The sequence below is a fragment of the Xenopus laevis genome, chromosome 1L, assembly GCF_017654675.1.
Source record: "Xenopus laevis strain J_2021 chromosome 1L, Xenopus_laevis_v10.1, whole genome shotgun sequence".
NCBI lineage: Eukaryota > Metazoa > Chordata > Amphibia > Anura > Pipidae > Xenopus > Xenopus laevis.
Window position 1 is genome coordinate 197,488,473 of NC_054371.1, and position 21,591 is coordinate 197,510,063.

The 21,591-nt window shown below is 39.5% G+C and overlaps 2 protein-coding genes across 2 annotated transcripts in view; one reads left to right on the top strand and one right to left on the bottom strand.

Moving 5' to 3' along the window:
• The window catches only part of atp6ap1l.L (ATPase, H+ transporting, lysosomal accessory protein 1-like L homeolog), a 36,921-nt gene extending 27,575 nt beyond the window's left edge, over positions 1-9,346 (bottom strand). The window contains exon 1 of the mRNA XM_018264778.2: positions 8,977-9,346. Within this exon, the coding sequence (XP_018120267.1) occupies positions 8,977-9,104 (128 nt within the window). The 5' untranslated portion in view covers positions 9,105-9,346. The remainder of the gene's footprint in view (positions 1-8,976) is intronic.
• Positions 9,347-12,939: 3,593 nt separating this feature from the next.
• rps23.L (ribosomal protein S23 L homeolog) lies at positions 12,940-16,825 on the top strand. Its single transcript, NM_001093433.1, has 4 exons — positions 12,940-12,959; positions 14,179-14,338; positions 15,744-15,864; positions 16,638-16,825. The coding sequence occupies exons 1-4, from the start codon at positions 12,956-12,958 to the stop codon at positions 16,782-16,784; spliced, it is 432 nt and encodes a 143-aa protein (NP_001086902.1). The 5' UTR covers positions 12,940-12,955; the 3' UTR covers positions 16,785-16,825.
• Positions 16,826-21,591: the final 4,766 nt, after the last annotated feature.

The following is a 21,591-nucleotide window of genomic DNA, read 5'->3' on the forward strand; positions in this document are numbered from 1 at the left end:
CGTTCATGTAAATGACTCCTGAGGAAAAGAAAGTATACAGATATATGGAATGTATATCCAGAGTGTTTGGGTCTTGGATAAAGAGTCTAGAGACCAGCACACTGCAAATTAATGTAAGCCTATAGTAAACTGAGTGGCACCATTGCTCTAAGTATGAGCTTTACCCCAACTTGCCCTTAACTTCCCCTTAAATTGCAGGAGCCCTCACAATGGTGTGGTGGCAGGGTGTTGTGAAACTGTAACTCTACGCAAGGCACAATAATTAGGCGCCAGTGATTCTTGAACAATAACTGAATGATTTATTAACAAAGATCCACAGGGGAGAATGATACAATGATACAGAAGGCAACCATTGTGTAATAGTACATACTCACAATCAGTCTACACAGAGTGTCTCCTGTTTCCTCTGGGAACACTTCTTATGGGAAACCCAGGGGGATCTATGTAACTCCTTATTCTAGCTCTCTCTGTGTATGGGCCCCTTAAAGTGATACTGACACATTCCTATAAAAATAGGAAAAGCTCCCCAAAGCTGACCCAGTCCAGCGAACCTTAGTAACGGGGACCCTCCAACACCATTAAATCATCTTGCAAAGTTGTTTCAGTCATGCTGGGCTGCGGGTGGTGCGATCCCTCAATAGGCTAATTACAAATGAAAACAGGACTCCAGCCGATGGAGGGATCGGACTGCCACCAGCCCAGCATGACTGAAACAACGTGCCAGTGTCACTTTAAGGGTACCCTTTGGGCAAAATCTTTGGGGAATGCAAAGTAAATGTGGAACACATTTGTCAGTCCCCCACACTAAAATACAAACTATTGGTGGATACACAAAGTGGGAATTATGTATCTAAGAGTGAAACAGCTAATTACAGTCTACAAGCTATCTATTTATTTGTATGGAATTTTAGAGGTCAATTTATCAAAGGGTACCCGCTCAATTTGACCTATTGCCAAATATGCTCATGGGATGCCAGGGCCCACCAGAAAACCTCAGGCTGAGGGCCCACTTTCCAAACTATTATTCCTCCTCTCCTCACTCAACCTCTTTATTCTTCTAGTCTCTTTTCTCTACATACTATACTCTATTCTTCCATTATTAAGCCTCTTTGTTCCCATAAAGAAATAGGGAATGACCATGATATAGGCCAAATGTTTATAAGCAAGAGGCCACTGGCAGGCCCGGACTGGCAATCTGTGGGTTCTGGCAAATGCCAGAGGGGCTGCTATAAGGTCCCATAGAAAGTCAGTATTAAGTGGGCTGGTGTGGGCTGATTGGGCCTCTGTGTACCTGAAATGCCAAGGCCCATTTTAATTCTCAGTCCTGACCTGCCCACTGGCACCTGGGCCCACCGGGAGTTTTCCTGGTATACCAGTGGGCCAGTCCGACACTACTAATGGACTGTGGATTTTACCCTTTGATAAATATACCCAAGTGTCTTTAACTACATACTAATTTAAATTTGCAAAAGCAAACAATGCTTGTATGCCTTCTGAGCAACAAAACCTCACATGTAATCAAATCTGTCGAAATTCAAGACTTGCCACTGTTTATTTGTTTTTGGGATTCCCATAATGTAGAAACATAAAGTTATTAAAACATAATTCAATGTTTACAAAATCCCAAAACAAGGATTAATGTGAGCTGATTTTGCATCAAAAACAAGGTCCTGTCTTTATATTATAAAGAAAAAGAAAATCAAAGATAAATTTTGTTTAAATTTGCCACTTTAAAGTGGACCTGTCACCCAGACATAAAAATCTGTATAATAAAAGTCCTTTTTAAATTAAACATGAAACACAAATTCTTTTTTTATTAAATCTCAGCTGTCAATCATATATTGTCTGCCCCTCCTCTATACCTTAGCATAGAGGCGGAGCAAGCAATTACTTTCCCTTTCCATTCAGCACTTCCTAGATGTCCCTGCACTCCACACATTTCCCCAGTTCTCTTCACTGTTTAATTGTGTAGCCAGGGCATGGGGATGGACATCAGGTCCCCCATTCTGGTGCACAAACAAGATTCTGAGATGATACAAGGCTTGCCTTAATAACAGTGTCCACAAAATGGCTGCTGCCTGCTTGCTATAATTATGAATTCCCAGACTGAAGGAAATAAGATTCAAATAATTTATACAGTGTAATTAAAGTTCATTTTGCTTGACTAATGTGATAAAATAGGATTTGGAATCATTTTTTCGGGTGACTGGTCCCCTTTAAGAAAAGATATTGCTGTGTTTTGGAGCTTAGTAAATGTTTTTTTCTACATAGGTCTTCAGGTAATAGATCTCTTGCATACATGCATTTTACTATCAAATATTATCAGAAATAAAATTTGGGCATTGAAGTTGGCCATACAACTAAAAACATTCAAGTACGAAAATAATTAGGGGGTTTGCACAATATAAAATAATGGACTTGATGCTAACGTTCAACTTATCTCCTTGCATTCCTACTAAATTCTGAATAGTTGAAAAAAAATAAATGGATATTTCTGTCAGACTGTTCTTTTCTGGTCTTTTTCTCTGGTCCCCTGAAAACATGTAAAATGGGGGATCTTCTGCATACACATTAGTCATTGGATAATTTCAATCTGCACAGTAGGTGCTTTGGGAAGCTGCGACGAGATGAAGCTATTATAGAGTTAGGGAAGTGCTATAACAAAGCTATCCTAAGAGAAAAGTCATTTAGGCAGAAAAAGCGAAATCGATTGTAACGGGATTGTTGTGATAAAGTATCTGCTCCCCATTTTATGAAAATACATTTACTTCCTCTATGTAATATTCTGCATCTATCGTAAAACATGTCCAATACCATTTAAACCCCTGGGAAATGTTTACACAATAATGGCATAATGGTAATTTGAAGCAGTGGCTTCATCAGAGTTAAATCTAAAGGGGAGAGTTAGAGGACTCATTTAGGAGCAGATTTTTGAAAATGTTAGATTAGAGCTCACAACAGAAAAATTCACCAATTTTCTATTCATTCCTATGGGATCTTAGAAGAGCATTTATTAATGGGTGAAAGTCAGAGCTCACCATTTGGTAAATACAATTCTAAAAATCCCATACGAAATAGTGAGTGAATTATTTTGTGGTGAGCGCTAATCTCACATTTTCATAAATCTGCACCTATATTAGTCCGACATTTTTCCCAAAAAAAAAACTTACATTTTTCCAAGTCCACCAATTGACTCCAACTAGGTTCTAGGTGGTCCCCAATAGGCTAAAACAGCAATTCGGCAGGTTTTAGATGGTGAATGGTCGAAGTCGAATTTTTATAGATAAAGATAAATTTCGATATTCAATATTTTTTCAAATTCTTATCGAATTTGGACTATTCCCTAGTCAAAGTACACAAAAATTAGCTCGAAATTTGAATTTTTTTAATTTTAATTTTCACTTATACCTTGATAAATCTGCCCCAAAATTAAGTTGCTAGCAATCTCCCTGCTAAACTACATTTCTCCAAAGAGTTTATTTAGAAAGTTATATTTTCAATGTCTTCTCACTTAAACTTTCTTGTTCTCATCCTGCTTCTCCAACTGTTCCGTCAGCATTTACTTCAGTAGTACTCAGTCCCATGCATAAAAGTTACATAGTATTTAGTGATAGAAGAAGAGCTATTGAAATAATTAGGGCTCTAGAAATTGTATTTAGTGGACTGTGTTTAGCTAAAAACTGTGGATTGTTATAAAGACTACATTACCGCTGTGTGTGTGTGTATTTTGTTACACCATATCTGTTTGTTAGTGTATTTATTGTGCACCAAATCTCTTCCCAGGCTGGACCTCAGTATTTGGAGGGTCCTGGCCTGTACTGAATGAGGGCTGTGCCATGACCATTGCATTTCCTGGCCATAGCAGACAGTTAATTTAGGGGCACATTTACTAAGGGTCGAATTTCGAAGTGCTAAAACTTCAACATTTGACCATCGAATTGAAAAAATTCGATAGTCAAAGTTTTTTGTTTGAATTTAGCTGTTTTCGTTCGAATTAAAATCATTTGATCGATTGTAGAAATCGTTCGAACGATTTAATCGATCGATCGATTTAAAAAAAACAAAAAACTTTGACTTCTAAAAACTTAGCCAAATATTGGCTATAGGTTCTAGGAGGTCCCCATAGGCTAACATAGCAATTCGTCAGGTTTAAGGTGGTGAAGTGTCGAATTCAAAGTTTTTTTAAAGAGACGGTACTTCGATTTTCGAATGGTCGAATTTTTGACGTTTTTTCAATTCAAATAGAATTTGGCCTATTCGATGGTCGAGGTACCCAAAAATTACTTCGAAATTCAAAGTTTTTGAATTCGAAAATTCACTTCGAATTCACTTCGACCCTTAGTAAATGGGCCCCATAGTATTTATATTTTCCTTAGCACCTGCAAACAGTAGTGTGCCAAACAGTAATAGTAACCAGAGAGTCATAATAAATGACTGCAAATGCAGGGCTTGAGAAAAACAGGTTTGCCACATGGAAAGGAGATAATTTCAGCTTTATTTTCAATATTTCATGGAAATTTATACAATTCTGAGCACATGATACATAAAAATTAGCAAGGACAGGAAGAACATAATGTTCTGTGTAAATAAAGTTTGGCAGTTTACAGAAAGCAGCACTGATGCAAAATGTATTGAGGTTGTGGACTTCTCTAGTAGAGAATAAAGAGGGATTTCTTGTAATTTCTAATAGGGCAAGCCAAAAACAGGTTCAGAATTAACTGTTTGCCTTTTTTTGTTAAATAATGTTGTAGGAAGAATTTAAAGGAGAACTAAACCCCCTTGATAATAAAAACCCCTACCTTCCATAGACCCCCTCCCTGCTCCTCCCCCACACAGGTGTTAACACAAGAAAATGCCCCTAAACAAGTAATTATCCCCCGTTGCATAGTCAGCGCAGCAGAGCTCACGGGGGATATCTTCAGCACTTCGATAATCTTCAGTAAGTAAGCGGAGTATCGGCGCATGTGCAGTTGTAGCAATATTCCGGTCCCGAACAACTGCGCATGTCACGGAAATAGCCGAAGGGAAGACCCACAGATTAACGAAGCGCCGGAAGATGGAGCCCGTGAGCTCCCCTGCGCTGACTCTGCAACGAGGGGTAATTAAAGGCTTTGGGGCATTTACTTGTGTTAACACCTGTGCGGGGGACTATGGAGGGTAGGGGTTTTTATTAGCAATGAGGTTTAGTTCTCCTTTAAGGACATTGTGGAAACCCAAAGCACAGAGTCCATAGGCTAAAATTACAGACCTAGCAAAAACGATAATCAATCAATAAAATGACAATAGTATTGTATTAATAATAGGAAGAAATGCTGCTTGGCAGTAGGATAAAATATTGTCATTTTTTTTTACCGTATATGATTAAAAGACTTGCCATTTTGATCGTCAGCTTCTGCCTGAATTAATTTGATGCAACATACCCCTTCTCCATAATTTTTATGCCGATCCGTTGCTGTGAAAATTCTACACTATGATTAGGGATGCACCGAATCCACTGTTTGGGATTCGACCAAATACCGCACCAAATCCGAATTTCCATATGCAAATTAGTGGAAAAAGTGGGAAATAAAACATTTTTACTTCCTTGCTTTGTGACAAAAAGTTACGTGATTTCCCATCCTGCCCCTACTTTGCATATGCAAATTAGGATTCGGATTTGGTTAGGCCAGACACAAGGATTCTGCTGAAAAAGGCCAAATCCCGAAACGAATCCTGGCTTCAGTGCATCCCTAACTATGATATACGCTTGATAGTTTGTAAATAAAAGTATGTATAGGTCAACAATGTCTTACAATGATTTTATATTGTGATCATTTATATTTTTGAAACATCAAATAAAGATCAATCCCAGAACAGACAGGATAAAAATTGTAAAGTGCTTACGGAGCCATATTACTAATAGGCTAATCACTCTGCAAAATCTGGTTAGCAGAGCTTATTAGGGATTAATACATGTCAAGTCTTACTTATTCGTTTCTATTATCCATTAAGAAGGTAGAAGGGATTTCTGCTTATCTGACTGCTAGAACAAAGACTCAAAAAAATTCAAGGAGAGCTCTAAGGGTAGGACTACATGGACGTTTTCGGCGCGATCTGACGCGCTGCAACATAACGTCGGTGGCAAATCATATATACAGAAATAAGGTAAGTAATGAAAATGTTGGATGAAGCCGCAGCGGGACACCATCTGACATTTCCATTACTTACCTTATTTGCGTCGGAATGCAATTTGCCACCGGCGTTTTGTTGCAGTGCGTCGGATCGCGCTGAAAACGCCCATGTAGTCCTACCCTTTAAGCGAGTCAAATTAGTTAAGGGGCAAATTAGAGTAACCAATCAAATCCCTGTATTGTCTTCCCATGTCTGAGGGATTTCCTCTAGGTATAGAAATTTCCTCCCACACTATAATACCCACAGACTTCTGATGAGTCTGACCCTGGTGTGTAACATAAGATGCCATGCATAGGTAACCCCATGCTTGTGACAGGTATTATTAACTAGTTAATGCAACAAGATATTTATGCTGATGAAGAGACTATCAGCCTATAGCAAGTCAGCACATTGGAATGTCCACAAACACAGAGGTTATAGAGCAAAGCATCAAATGCCGGATGGGCGCAAGTAAAGTGTTTTACATGCAATGATTCAAATTTAAAGATAAAGGCATTTTCAAGAAATTTGTTAACCTCCATAGTGCAGATTTACTGTGGGCGACAAACCTACTCATCTCCCAGGGCCTTAAAAGGGTTGTACACCTTTACATAAACTTTTAGTATGCCGTAGAACAGGGATCCCCAACCTTTTGAACCCGTGAGCAACATTCAGAAGTAAAAGGAGTTGGGGAGCAACACTAGCATGAAAAATGTTCTTAGGGTGCCAAATAAGGGCTGTGATTGGCCATTTTGTAGCCCCTATGTGGATTGTGAACCTAGATTGAGGCTCTGTTTGGCAGTGCACCTGGTTTTTATACAACCAAAACTTGCCTCCAAGCCTGGAATTAAAAAAGAAGCTCCTGCTTTGAGGCCACTGGGAGCAACATCCAAGGGGTTGGAGAGCAACATGTTCCTCACAAGCTACTGGTTGGGGATCACTGCCGTAGAAAGTGATATTCTGAGACAATTTGCAATTGGTTTTCATTTTTTATTATTTGTGGTTTTTGAGTTACAGTATTTAGTTTTTTGTTCAGCAGCTCTCCAGTTTGCAATGTCGGCAAACGGGTTGCTAGGGTCCAAATTACCCTAGCAACCATGCCTTGATTTGAATTAGAATATGGAATATTAATAGGGGAGGTTTCTGAATAAAAAGATGAATAATAAAAAGTAGAAATAACAATAAATGTGTAGCCTTACAGAGCATTTGTTTTTAGATGGGGCCAGTGACCCCCATTTGAAAGCTGGAAAGAGTCAGAAGAAGAAGGCAAATAACTCAAAAACTATACAAAATAAGGGGAGCCACCCTTTAATACAATTTCATCAGGCCTGGTTGGACACTACTGACAAATGCAGTTGTGCAAGTTAGCATCTATTATTATAAAAGAGGAATATTCTGTAACCTTATGGGGCACGTTAAACCTTTCCTCAAGGCTGCAAACCTTCAGTATGTGACTCAGGAGTAGCAAGCATGATAAGTATGTTTTGGACTGCTGGATCTTCTCAAGCAAGACAGAGAAATACAATTAAGAACCACTTTATTTGTAAAATTAAGGGCTCTTACTGACTGCGCTCCCCTGCGTCCCGTTTTTCTGCGTTCAGCCGCAGGGGACGCAGGAATAGACGCATTACGTTTTTTCCAATGGGGCTGTACTCACACAGCGCGTGTAGGCGCCGAACGCAGGTTGAGACGCAACATGCTGCATTTTTCCTGCGTTCGTCGCCTACACGCGCCTATGTGAGTACAGCCCCATTGGAAAAAATGTAATGCGTCTATTCCTGCGCTCCCCTGCGGCTGAACGCAGAAAAACGGAACGCAGGGGAGCGCAGCTACAACCGCTTGTCAGTAAGAGCCCTAAGAGCAAATTTTCATTAATCATAAATTCAGCTTACAAGCACTACTAACATGGTGCAGCTCAAACCATATTTATTGCACTAAGCAAGTTTAAACATTGCTAATTAGAAAAGTGTGATATACACATCAGTGAACATATTGAAGCTTTCATCCATTATTGACTGAGAGCAGTGCTAAGACAAGATTAAACAATACACCACATGTCTGCGCTGCCCTACATCCAGAGATTTGATTCTCAGCTGTCTGTAATAGGGATCGTTTCTCTTTATGCTAAGCATGTCTGGCTCATTTCAGCTCACAGTCACTCCATTATTGTACATCCATAAAGCAGCAAAAGGCTGACCAAGAAGTTACATTTTATTTTAGTACCTCCAAGGCTGTGCACGGTGAAAAGGCAGCCATTGATATGTTACAGGAATTCTTGAGGCTTAAACAGATTTTATTATTTCTACATTAAAATGCTGATCTCACTCACAGAGCACTTTAACATTTTCCTGGTGCTGTGCCTAAAGGGTAAACCATCATGTACTTTCACATAAGAAATAAAAATAAATAGCAGCACTCGTTTTTTGTTGGGATGCCCGGAGATGGAAATGTTGGTACACCAAATAAATAAGTACTCTTTCAAGTCCTAAGTGCCTTGCTTTATTCATATATATATATATTTACATATTATTTGGTTTCCTTATTTTAGAAATAAGAATTAGCTCTATATATGCGATATTTACTTTATACACAAGCTTTCCTGTTCTTGTATAGACATAGAGAATGTAGAAATAGAGACACCAAATAGAAAGAGAAATAGATAGATGACAGATATAGAGAGAGTGATGGATAGATAGATGATAGATTGACAGAACATGTGTAAATCAGGCAGATACACATAATCCTAGTTTTATATTACACAGATATACAGTAGATCTAAAACAATAAAGCATTCTATATAATTCTATGAAATAAGTCATAACTCACCTGTTAGGGACTTCTGTAGATAACCCTTCCTTGACCCAGGAAAACCCAATGTTTACTAAAGCAATAATTAGACATATTGTTTTCTTTGCCATTGAGAACCCTAGCAGATCTTTTCCGTTGAAATACATTTGCTAATCTGGGGTGGCAGAGAAAGAGCTGACCTTCCAGCCACCACGACTGTCACGTGACTCCTTCTGCACCAATAGGAAACAGGACCTGAAATTGAACAGGACAGAACTTCACGACAATAGACTGAAGCTGCCATTGCACTGCATCCACTTAGCACCTCTACTCACACTCTTTAGGGCTGTTTAATTAGCGCTAGTTTTGTTGTACAAAAAAGTAACAAGACAATGAGACGTTCAAAATAAAATGTAAAGTTCTTTTAACAACATCCAGACGATAATTCAGCTATTTGTATAGCATTTTTGTCATTAATTAGAGCACTTTTTTTTAATTGTTTTTTTAAAAAACAGGGAAGATTCTCATTCATCCAGGTCATGGCATATCTGTTGAATTGTATATTTTTTTAATTGATTTGACTTATTTCTACAGATAAAAACAGGAAAGGTGGTGATTTATGAAGGATCAGTAAAATTCACAGGGGGGGGTTAAAGATAATAAGTGCACGGCAAAGCTTTATCACAAATTGTTCCACTGCGGAGAATAATTATATAAATCCTTTCACTGTGCATGTGATTTGCATCAAGAGGTGACAGTGCTTATCTACCAGCCCATAGGGCAGAATGCTGCTCAGCTGATACAGTTATCAGCATGTCAATTCATTCAAAACTTTCCTGAAAGTCAGGAAACGTGTATGGGTAATGTACTGAACTGATGAGAATCCTTCAGGATCCCCAGTACGATATATGATATGTCAGTACCTAAATGTTTGTAATGTTGGATGCATTTGCTGAAGCTTATTAAGAATACTGACATTTGATGAACCCCTATAATAAAGTTATTTGCATGCATGCAACAATTTTCACTCTACTACCTGCCTCCACTTAAAGAACTTCCACAATTCAGAGATAAGAAGAAGTATGACCCCTGGATGCAGCACCCACATTTATACCAAGGCAAGGCATATCATATGTATATAGAGAAGGGGTGTACTCTCTCCACTCACTCCATCTTTGGCTTTTCATATTTTGCATATTTATTAGGAATACCGGGACTGATGTTTCATTAGCTCTTACAGGGTTGCAGTGTTATAACACATTGAACAATTATTAGGACTCTCCTAAGTTCTGTGTAACTTAAACAAGACAACATAAGTGATGAGCAGCAGTGTAACTAAAAGTTACTGGGCCCCACAGCAAATACATTTTAGGGCACCCAACATATCCAGAGGTTGTCCTGTTTTACCAATATATGTTAAAATTGCTTTTTATTTGGGCTTCATAGGGCCCCCTATACCTCCTAACCCTACTCCCCTATAGGGTTGCCACCTTTTTTGGAAAAAATACCGGCCGTCCTATATGTTTAGATTTTTTTCCCTATTAATAACATTGGTATCAAATATAATTTTACAGGTCAGGCCGGTAAAATACTGGCCAGGTGGCAATCCTACTACCCCCCCCCCTGCAAAGGTGCTGGCAAAGATGTTGGAGGTATGTCTACAGTAGAAGGTAAAAACAGTAAAAATGGAAACAGTTATCGTAATAGTAAATGGATAGCCAAACAATAGTACTTATGGAATATTAAACATAATATACCGTCTTCCAAAACCTGTGAGGCTATTAGAGGACGATTAAAAAAAAAACTAGACAAAGCTGAGACTAAGAAGCTTGGGCATCAAAGCTTTGCTGGCTAAACTAGGATGCAGGGGAATTCACAGGGTGCAGCACACGGACACCACGGGGGTGGTTTTACTGGCCATTTTATAAAAGTGTATGCCACTGTTGATAAGTTAATTGGATATGAATAATAAAACAAATAAAACAATTATCATTTCCTAGAATTGTGTGACCCCTTTGCCCAGATGGGTGTACTTAACCCTAAACCTCTGCTCATCCCCCTACGGTATTAAGCCTGCAGCCTTTTCTATAGGCATAGCACACCTTGTAGAGTTGTATGTATATCCTTTTAAAGGGGTTCTTCACCTTTAAATTAATTTTTCGTATGGTGTAGAGAGTAATATTATGAGACAATTTGGATTGGGTTTTTTTTTGTCTTTTTTAAGGTACGTAGCATTTTATTCAGCAGCTCTCCTATTTGCAATTTCAACATTCTGGCTGCTAGGGTCCAAATTTCCCTAGCAACCATGCACTGATTTGCATAAGAGACTGGACTTAATAAGGGAGGGCCTGAATAGAACAATGAATAATAAAAAGTAGCAGTAACGATATATTTGTAGCCCACGTTTCTTAAAATGCTGTGATGCTTCTATCCCCTTTAGACCTTACCTCTGGTCTTCGACTACCAGCAAAAAAGATTCCCTATTTCCCCTAGGTCTCTCCTGATAGTGGTTGCCTAGTGCTGGCTGGAGGGGTCGACACCTCTCCCAACAATATCTGCACAAAAATTTGCCAAACACCGCAGGCTAGTATAGCGGGGATATCCCCTGCACGTTTATTTCGTCAAGTGATCGTCACTTGACGAAATAAACGTGCAGGGGATATCCCCGCTATACTAGCCTGCGGTATTTGGCAAATTTTTGTGCTTCCAGACTACCAAACACACAACATGTTTCGGGCCTCACACGCCCTTTATCAAGTGATAAAGGGTGTGAGGCTGAAAACATGTTGGGGCAGATTTATCAAGGGTCGAATTTCGAAGTAGAAAAAGCTTCGACATTCGACCATCGAATTGGATTGGAATACTTCGACTTCGAATATTGAAATCAAAGTTTTTTTTACATCGAATTTGGCCATTTGCGGTCGAAGTAAAAACGTTAGATCGAAATGATTAAATCGTTCGAATCGCACGATTCAAAGGATTTCATCCAACGATTTTACTTTGACTTCAAAAAACTTATAAAAATGCTCCAGAAGGTCCCATAGGCTAACATAGCACTTCGGCAGGTTTTTTTTTTTACTTAATTTTACTTCTAAAATTCCCTCAAATTCACTTTGACCCTTGATAAATCTGCCCCGATGTGTGTTTGGTAGTCTGGAATAAATCACTTTGTTGCAGTAAATCTGCTTCTGGATTGCTCTCCTTATTATCTTTGATTTATGAATATATTTGTAGCCTTATAGAGTATTTATTTTTTAGATGGGGTCAGTGACCCCCGTTGGAAAGAGTCGGAAGTAGAAGGCAAATAATTCTAAAACTATAAAAAAGAAAAAAAATGAAGGCCAGTTGATTAGAATTAGCCACTCTATAATATACCAAGGGTTCACTTAAAGGCGACCCACCCCCTGAAATATTTTCATTATAAATGAATGGGTCACTTAGGCCAATAATTAACATTTTATTTAAAAAGGTCCTCGACCCTATTTAGTTCTATGACCTGTATAACTGCACTGAGGCCTTATTACGTATTAATGCAACTCCATGACAGCCTTATAAACAAGAGATTATTATTCAAATAAACTGTAAAGTGTATATTATCCAGTATAGACGAGTCAGACAACTAGAATATAGCATAAATGCTTAGCATAAATGAAGAAGGCACCAGCAACAACCACATCGCTAACCCACATGACGCGGATATTACGTCACAAAATATGCACCATTAAAATGCTCGCACTGAGGCATCATGGGAGTTGTAGTCTTTTAGACACATATTTGCCACCTTGAAAATTTGTTCTCGCTCATTTTAGCCCTAGCGATATATGTCAAAATAAATCGATATATGCTCACAATAAGTTGACTGTTTATTGTTAAAAAAGAGCGACATTAACTGAAAAAAAATCACTCGCCTGAGCTCAGGCACCAAGATAGACAGCTAAGTCAGGGTCCTGCGTGCAGCAGTGTCTCCCGGTGGGTTGTGGGATTCGCTCTTTCCGTAGTCGGCCTTGACGCAGTCAAGATGGGTGAGTGAGGCTCTGAGAAGTGGGGCCCAATATATGCATTTAATCGGGGGTTACGATGGTGGTAGCCGGACTGTGGGGCCCTGTAGTAGCACAAAAGCGCGGATTAGGGGCTAATAAGGCGTTAGTATCGTGGCTATAGAAGCACGAGGTGAGCTCCCTGCATGCGGCTCAGCGCCATGCTTATGGCTGCCTCCTCTTCTAGCCTTTGCTTTGCTGCGGTTCATTGAAAGGAAACAACTGAGACTTTATGGAAAGGCACAGCGACTCCAGGGCCATACTATGTCTCGGGGATGGGTGCGTTTAACTTGGACCCTATATAAATAAATATATATATATGTCCACCTTGTGATTCCCCCAGCTGTTTATTAACTGTAACTCTCTCCAACTATTCAGTAACTGCTGGTGGATCACAAACTACACCCCCTGACTTAAATTCATGACTCTCCACTCAGATTTGGGCCCCAGCCTTTCTTATTTCAATAGACCTTTAAGTATATTTAATTTATGATCTAGAGATTTATTTTTGTACATTACCAGACCTTGCCTGGCCCATGTACTGGAGGGAGGTCTCATTATTATGAGTAATCACATTAATGCCATTTAAGGCCTTTAGCTGCATTTATTTGGCCATAAACTGACATGAGCTGTAGTTCTGCTCCTGTTACTGATGATGAGGCCCAGCCTGACTTACATGAAATCTATGCAATATCCCTAATATCCCACCTGCTTATTCAATGGTGTATCAAGCAAAAACATTCTAGTCTCTTGCAGGGCATTAATATACACTGAATAACTGCAGTTGTATAATGTAAACAGTAGAAATGGCAACAAAAGTATAAAAGCCAATGGTTTTTTCCTGTATAGAAAACTATTGATTTCAGAAAGAATCTAGTGGCAGCAAGTGAACTTAGTTTATTGATTACAAAGGGAATGTAGATGTCTGGCTGAGCATTTGGAATAGGCATTTCTCTTACTAACTCAATGTAGTTTAGTTGGTTCTGACACCTGTTGCAACAGTAACTTTCTAGCGGTTATATATTTAGGTTAAAATCACCTTTTTGTGTATATTGGAAGCCTCCAGGGTGCTGGAATATTCTATTGAACTGTTAATATAAGTCACATTAATATATAGGTAGTTGTATATTTTGGTTTTAGGGCTTAATGTTGTGCATCTTGAGTCTAGTGTCTATAGGCTTATGTTCTTTTATGTGGCTTTTAGGCAAGTGCCGTGGTCTTCGTACAGCAAGAAAGCTCCGCAACCACCGCCGTGAGCAGAAATGGCACGATAAGCAGTACAAGAAGGCCAATCTGGGAACCGCTCTGAAGGCCAACCCATTTGGAGGTGCTTCTCATGCTAAAGGAATTGTCCTGGAAAAAGTGTAAGTGGGATATTGGTTATTTCAATGCACACCTGTATATGCTCTCAAAGGTTCTGATAATGGACATTGGACTGTTTCATGCCTAAATCATATTTTAGTGAGAGAAGCAGACCGTATGTTTTTAACTATATTTAGTATGAGACAGTTTATAGCATAAATATATTCATTATTTGTTTACCCTTCTTCATTTAAGAAATGTGTATTTTATCTCCATAAGAAAATGGTTTTATATTTTTGTGCCAACTTTTACCCTGTGAAGAGCTGCATTGGTTGGCCAGTAGGTCTCTTGGGATCATATAGACAAAGTATTTTTTTGTGTCTCAGAATGTTTATAGCACAGGTGTTAAACAGTGGCCAGGGGGGGCCCTGCTTATATAATCCTAGTAAATCAAGAGCTTTCTGTTGCAGCAGCTGACATGGTGCAGGGGGAAAAATGGTGGGAATCTCATTTAGAAGTACCATTCCCTTAGTGTTATCCCAATTTACGTGGTAATAAATGTAATTTTGGCCCACAGGTAGATTTGTCGTCCACAGTAAAATGTGCTGTTGCGGGTGCCAAATCTGCGCACTAATGTAATTAAAGGCATTCAATTTTCCCAGGAGCAGTAAACCCATAGCAAGGAAAGAAGCATTTACTGGTCTTCTGTTTAGAAAGTAGATGTCGTACTGCTCCTGAGCAAACTTAGTGCCTTTTATTTAGGGATGCGCCTTATCAATTATTTTAGATACGGCCGAATCCTATGCGAAAGATTTGGCCAAATGCTGACTCCACCCATAATTTGCATATGCAAATTATGGATGGAAAGGGGAAAACTTTTTTTACTTCCTTGTTTTGTGACAAAAAGTCACACAATTTTGCTCCCCGTGCCTAATTTGCATACAGCCGGGCAGAAGGATTTGGACGAATCCTGCTGAATCCAGAACCGAATCCTGTATGTATTACATATATGGTATGCTAGTCGTTTGCACTAAATGCACAATGACCTGGGGTTTTGGGAACAATATGATTCCTTGCAATGTGTTGGAACTGTTTAGTATTTTGATTTTAAAATCATGTGTTCCCTGATGCTTTCAACTTAGGGGTTGACCTTTTCTAATGTTAAATAATTTGCGTATATTGCAGCAGTTGTATAATTAAAAATACAGATCTGTGACCCCATCCTATTCAGTGTTTATTGCACATGTGATTTGAGTGCAGACATAAGGGTCATCACTGCTTGTTATATTCACTATATGAGCAGCTTTGCACTTGACTGCACTCATTTAGCAAAGCATTATATACATTCAGGCAGGTAAATGACACAATAAGCAGTTCTGCTGAAATGTATTTGTGTTTGTGATGTGATTTCTATCTTGTCAATGTGTATACGAGATGTTCCATCACATTGTTTTTTCTTCTCTCCAGTGGTGTAGAGGCTAAGCAGCCCAACTCTGCTATCAGGAAGTGTGTCCGAGTGCAGCTGATCAAAAATGGCAAGAAAATCACCGCTTTCGTACCAAACGACGGTTGTCTGAATTTTATTGAGGTAAATGAGCACATCTTGTAGGGACTGTTGAGGAGACCTTTTCACACCCATGCATTATGGTTCCAGTAATCCATCTGACGTTGGCTAAACAATATTAGGACAGACGGAAAGTGTTAAAATCATGGCCTAAACCCTTGTATAGTGAGACTTGGGTATGTTTAAATGATAGACTTAAACAACTGGTCGCATCATGTGCTTTTCTCTATTGTACTTTTAAAGTGTTAGTTTACCTTCGTTTACATTTAGTATGTGTTAGAATGGTTACTTGTAAGTAACTTTTCAATTGGCCTTCATTTTTTTCTCATTGAATTATTTGCCTTCAGTTGACTTTCTAGCTTTTAAACGGGAGGTCACTGACCCCATCTAAAAAACGAATGTTCTGTAAGGCTACAAATATATTGTTGTTGCTACTTTTATTACTCATATTTCTATTCAGGCCTCTCATAATCACATTCCAGTCTTTCATTCAAATCAATGCATGGTTGCTTGGGTAATTTGGACCCTAGCAACCAGATTGCTGAAATGAACTAGAGAGCTGCTGAATAAAAAGCGAACTAAAAGAAAAAAACAAATATAAAGTAAAAATGAAAACCAATTGCAAGTTGTCTCAGAATATCAATCTCTACATCATACTAAAAAAAAATAACTGAACATCCCCTTAAATTGAGCTGTGAATTCTTCTATTATAGGTGCAATATATAGTGAATGTCTCTTCTACATAAAATGAACTTTCTGAATTTCCACACTGACTTGATGATTTTCTCAATGTGCAGGAAAACGACGAGGTTCTGGTGGCAGGATTTGGACGCGCTGGTCATGCCGTTGGTGACATTCCTGGTGTCCGATTCAAGGTGGTTAAAGTAGCCAATGTCTCACTGCTGGCCTTGTACAAAGGGAAGAAGGAGAGACCAAGATCATAGACATGTTTTGAAAAGGCATTTAATAAACATCTTTTCACACACATTGTGTAAATGTGTTTTTTTTTGTTTTTTTTTAAATAAGTGCTGTACCACACGGAGTGTCTGTGATGACCTGCGTGTTTGGGACTTGCACACAAGATTCGCTGGTTTGGGTTGAACCCCCTTCCTTCCTGCCCACAACTTTTGTCAACCTTCACATCACTAGTGTGTAATGGTGCTGCTTTGTCCTGGACAGTATTGTATAAGAAGGCCAGCGATCACACCTGGTTTCTGTGATTCCAGCAGGGAGAGCTGTAGTGATGTGTGGATGACAACGGGTTGGGTGGGTTTGAGATAACAATTGGGCCAATCAATTGTGGGTCAGGCTGCAGTAGTAGTACACTCCTCCACTGCTCCTGAAGACTGCCTGGCTGTATTGGAACCAGAGGCTCATACAGAGGTAGAAGATACAATTGTGGGTCTTACAATGGCAACATTTTGGTGGTAAATGTTTGTCCTGAACTGCACATCATTCTAGAGTTGAGCATAATCGATTGCCTTTTTGCCTGGAGACTGGAGATGGGTATCAAGGGATTTTAGTAAAAGTAATAAACTGAAATCGCCTAAAATGTTATGTTTATACCCCTTTCCTACAGGAGTTCTTTAAAGGAATTGTTCAGTGTAAAAATAAAAACTGGGTAAATAGATAGGCTGTGCAAAATAAAAAATGTTTCTAATATAGTTAGTTAGCCAAAAATGTAATGTATAAAGGCTGGAGTGATTTGATGTATAATAAGTCAGTCAGATCACTACTTCCTGCTTTTCAGCTCTCTAGGTTTCCACTGACGGGTTACCCGGGTTACCAGGCAGTAACCAATCAGACTTTAGGGGGGGCCCCATGGGTCATATCTGTTGCTTTTGAATCCGAGCTGAATGCTGAGGATCAATTGCAAACTCACTGAACAGAAATGTACCATGTGGCCCCCCTTCAAGTCGCTGACTAAAGGTGGCCATACACGGATAGATCCGCTCGTTTGGCGATGTCGCCAAACGAGCAGATCTCCCTCCGATATGCCCACCTTGAGGTGGGCAATATCGGGCTGATCCGATCGTGGGCCCTAGGGCCCAACGATCGGATCCTTCACGTTCGCAAACGGGCGGTCGGATCGCGGGACCGCATCAACGAACAGATGCGGCCGCGATCCGACGGGATTTTTAACCCCATCCTATCGAGATCTGGCCGACTTTCGGCCAGATCTCGATCGGGGAAGCCCGTCGGGGGCCCCCATACACGGGCCAATAAGCTGCCGACTCGGTCTGTCGGCAGATTTTATCGGCCCGTGTATGGCCACCTTTACTCAGAGTTATAGAGCTGAAAAGCAGGAAGTTGGATTCTGGCTGTTTATTAGACATCTGTTCACTCCAGCCTTTATATATTACATTTTTGGCTAACTAACTATATTAGAAACATTTTTTATTTTGCACAGCCTATCTATTTACACTGTTTTTATTTTCACACTGAACTGTTCCTTTAATGTTGCTACGCATGTTTTGGCAGTGAACACGTGGCCACGTATAAGCATAACCTGCAACCCTGTTTTCTGTGGCAGTTAGGTATTTAATTAAAGGGGTTATTCACCTTCCAAACACTTTTTCAGTTCATTTGGTTTCAGATTGTTCCCCAGAAAGACTTTTTTTTTTTTAATTTATTTATCTTTTTTTAAATTACTTTCGATTATTTATTAACTGTCTTTCCAAAATCTAAGTTTAAAGGGGTTGGATCACCTTCAAACAACTAGTTGTTTTTCAGATACAACACCGGAAAGACTTATTCCAATGACTTTCTATATGTCACAGTTTTTCTAACATTTAACTGTGAAGTGTCATTTTTCACCTTGTAAAGCAGCTCTGGGGGGGTCGCCGACCCTGCAAACTGTACTAAATCGATACATTTAAATGTATGTATTTAGAACAGGTTACAGGGTTGCGACCCCCCCTCCTAGTACTGCTTAAGTGAAAACTAAAACTTGACACTTCAAAATCGGTGACTGGGGGAAAAAGGTCTTTATTTCTGGTAAAATATCAAACCATCTGTACTTAAAAAAAAAAAAAAAAAAAAAAAGTATTTGAAGGTGAACAACCCCTTTAAACGTTTTTCCCCTCTATTTGGCACAAGTGGCTCAGCACACCTGGTCACTGACTCACATTAGTTGCCTTATGTCTCTTAAGATTTATATTCAGTGTGTTGATAAATAAATGTTCCAGATGTCATATTAGTTGCTACAAAGCTTCCAGTTGGAATTTAATTGAAGCTACTGCTGAAAAATGTAAGAAAATATTGTATAGCAATTTAGAGGCATAGTGCTACTGGGTACAGTCAGGGGAAATAAAACCAAACAGATAATTGGTATAAATAGAAAGCAATAATACGTCACGGTTTGTGGTGTCGTGGTTGAAGCAAATTGGAGAGGCTTCAGATGGGGTTTTTGCCTTCCTCTGGATCATCTGGCAGTTAGGCAGGTTAAAAAAAAAAGTTCAACCTTTTAACTTGATGGATGTGTGTCTTTTTTTTTCAACCTAACTTACTATGTAGATGTAGTTAACTGAGGAGGCCTTTTAGGGACATTTTCATAATGATACCCATTCTATAGAAGTGCCGCTACTTCACATTTGCAGTACATGTGGTTGACTGCTCCACCAGCAATGGCTTCCAAAAAAATAATCGGTAAAAGTGGAACCATAGAAGTTGGCTTTAGTTAAGTACAGGCGGTGCTAAAACTGAATGCTGGTATGTTATCCATCTTGACTGCATCCAGAAGCCAAAGACTCTGAGAGGTCAAACTGTGCCTGGTAAGGCTCACTCTGAGTGGCTCATCCCTGGGGAATGTTTATGCCTCAGTGACAGAACTAGCACAGCCTCTCACAGAAGAGCTCTTCATGAAGAATGTAACACAAGGTATACCTTGGGCAAGGGTCCCCTGGATTCCAAACCCATGGCCTGGGTAAACTCTACTTACCTATGCCATTTGTCATTTTTTATATTTGTGATGTACGTGGCACTTTTGCACCATATGCACTTGCATATTATACAGAAATTTTTTTATTGTGTTTACAAAGTTAATTTCAGTACGATGAAGCTTATATTACATTTACACAATAGTTCCCCTTTAAATTGTTGGGGCAACTCAGGGAGTTCCGATTTAGCATCATCTGTGAGTCAAAGGACCTGGGTGCTGCAGAGTTGCCAGGTTAGATTAAGCCTCAATGGATGCCCTGGATTTATCAGTGAGTTTACAGTCCCATTTTTACTTGTTGGACACCTAATACACCTGGAGGACAACTAATCCCCCCCCACACCCAAATTTTGCCACAGAACAGTTCTAAGCCAAGGTGTTTTTGGTTTTAAACTCCCCCAGTGTATGTCTGGCTGTGTGTAGGGGCATGCTGGGAGGTGGACTTATGGCCAATTGTAAAAGGTCTCATGTCAGTGGTCTTTTGGTTGCTTTGACAGATGCTCTCCTTACCCAGTCACTGAGTTTTGGGCGATGGATTTTAGGTTGTGCCATGCTCTTTCCCATTGATTTAACGAAACTTTTGGGCCTACCAGAAACAGATATACAGTATTTGCTTTGCTGAGATACTTTAAAGGCAAAGAATATCTCCATGTTCAACATTGATTCAGAGAATAGGGCTTTGGTCAAATATACTTTTTCCCAATTGTTTCGATCAAGGAAATTCTATGTTTTTTGTTATTTCTTGAACTGACCAGTGCACAAATAATCCCCCTGAAGAGTGGATTCCTGCCAACAAAACAGATGGCGGGGGGGGGGGTGTATACTGGTAATCTAATACAGGGGTCCCCAACCACAAGTTGGATGTATTGGCCCCATAGAGAGGCAATTTCAGTACCAGAATACAATGAGGCTGATTTATAAAAGTTCGTAGAATGTTCATTTCTCCGAATCGTAATTTTAGCGCACGCAAACAAGTTTTTCGTATAGTTACTTAAGACACACTTTTTTTTGTAATTTATCACGTGTAAATACTATAAAATCTATGAATGCAAAAGAACAGCAAATAAAAGCTGCCGAGGTCATGTAGAAATGAATGGTCATATCTTTTAGGACCTGACTGAGTAGACTGCTTGAATCTCTTCTCTTGTCACTTGCTCTAAATTTTCCTCTTTTGATCAGTGGCTCCAACACAAGCAGAATGATCGGATTAGTTATCTTGCTAAGAAGGATGAACGATGCCATATCCCAGATCTTCCTAACAGCTGTTTCTCCAACTTGCACCTCTGCTCTGTTTCACTAATTGTCACCCACAGTGAGGAGAACATGTGTCCCATGTTATCTGAATGTTTGATATTTCATCATCTGTCTAATCTATCTGTCTATTTATCTGTCTAATCTATCTGTCTTTCTATCTATCAATCTATGTATATATATATCATCTATCTGCCTGTCTATCTATCATCATCAGCATCATCTATAAAATACATTAAACATTACCAAAGCAGGTAGAGGGGTGAAATGGGTGGGGTTGGGGGGGGGAGTTTATGGGACATGGGGAAAGTCCTGTTTCTCTCAGTCTATGACAGTCTCTTACATATTGTGCAGCTATTGCTACTGTGCCTCTTCTCCAAGTAGGTTGTGGAGTTTCCGCTCTTCTTTTATGGATATGAAGTCTAGGATGTGACAGGAGAATATCTGGAAGTGGGTGTCCCTTAGTGCTGAGTATTTGGGGCTGTAGAAGGAAGTCAGCCTCGTCCTCCACTGCCTCCTGGTCACATCTCTGTTCTTCTTGGTCCTGTATATCTGTCTGCCCC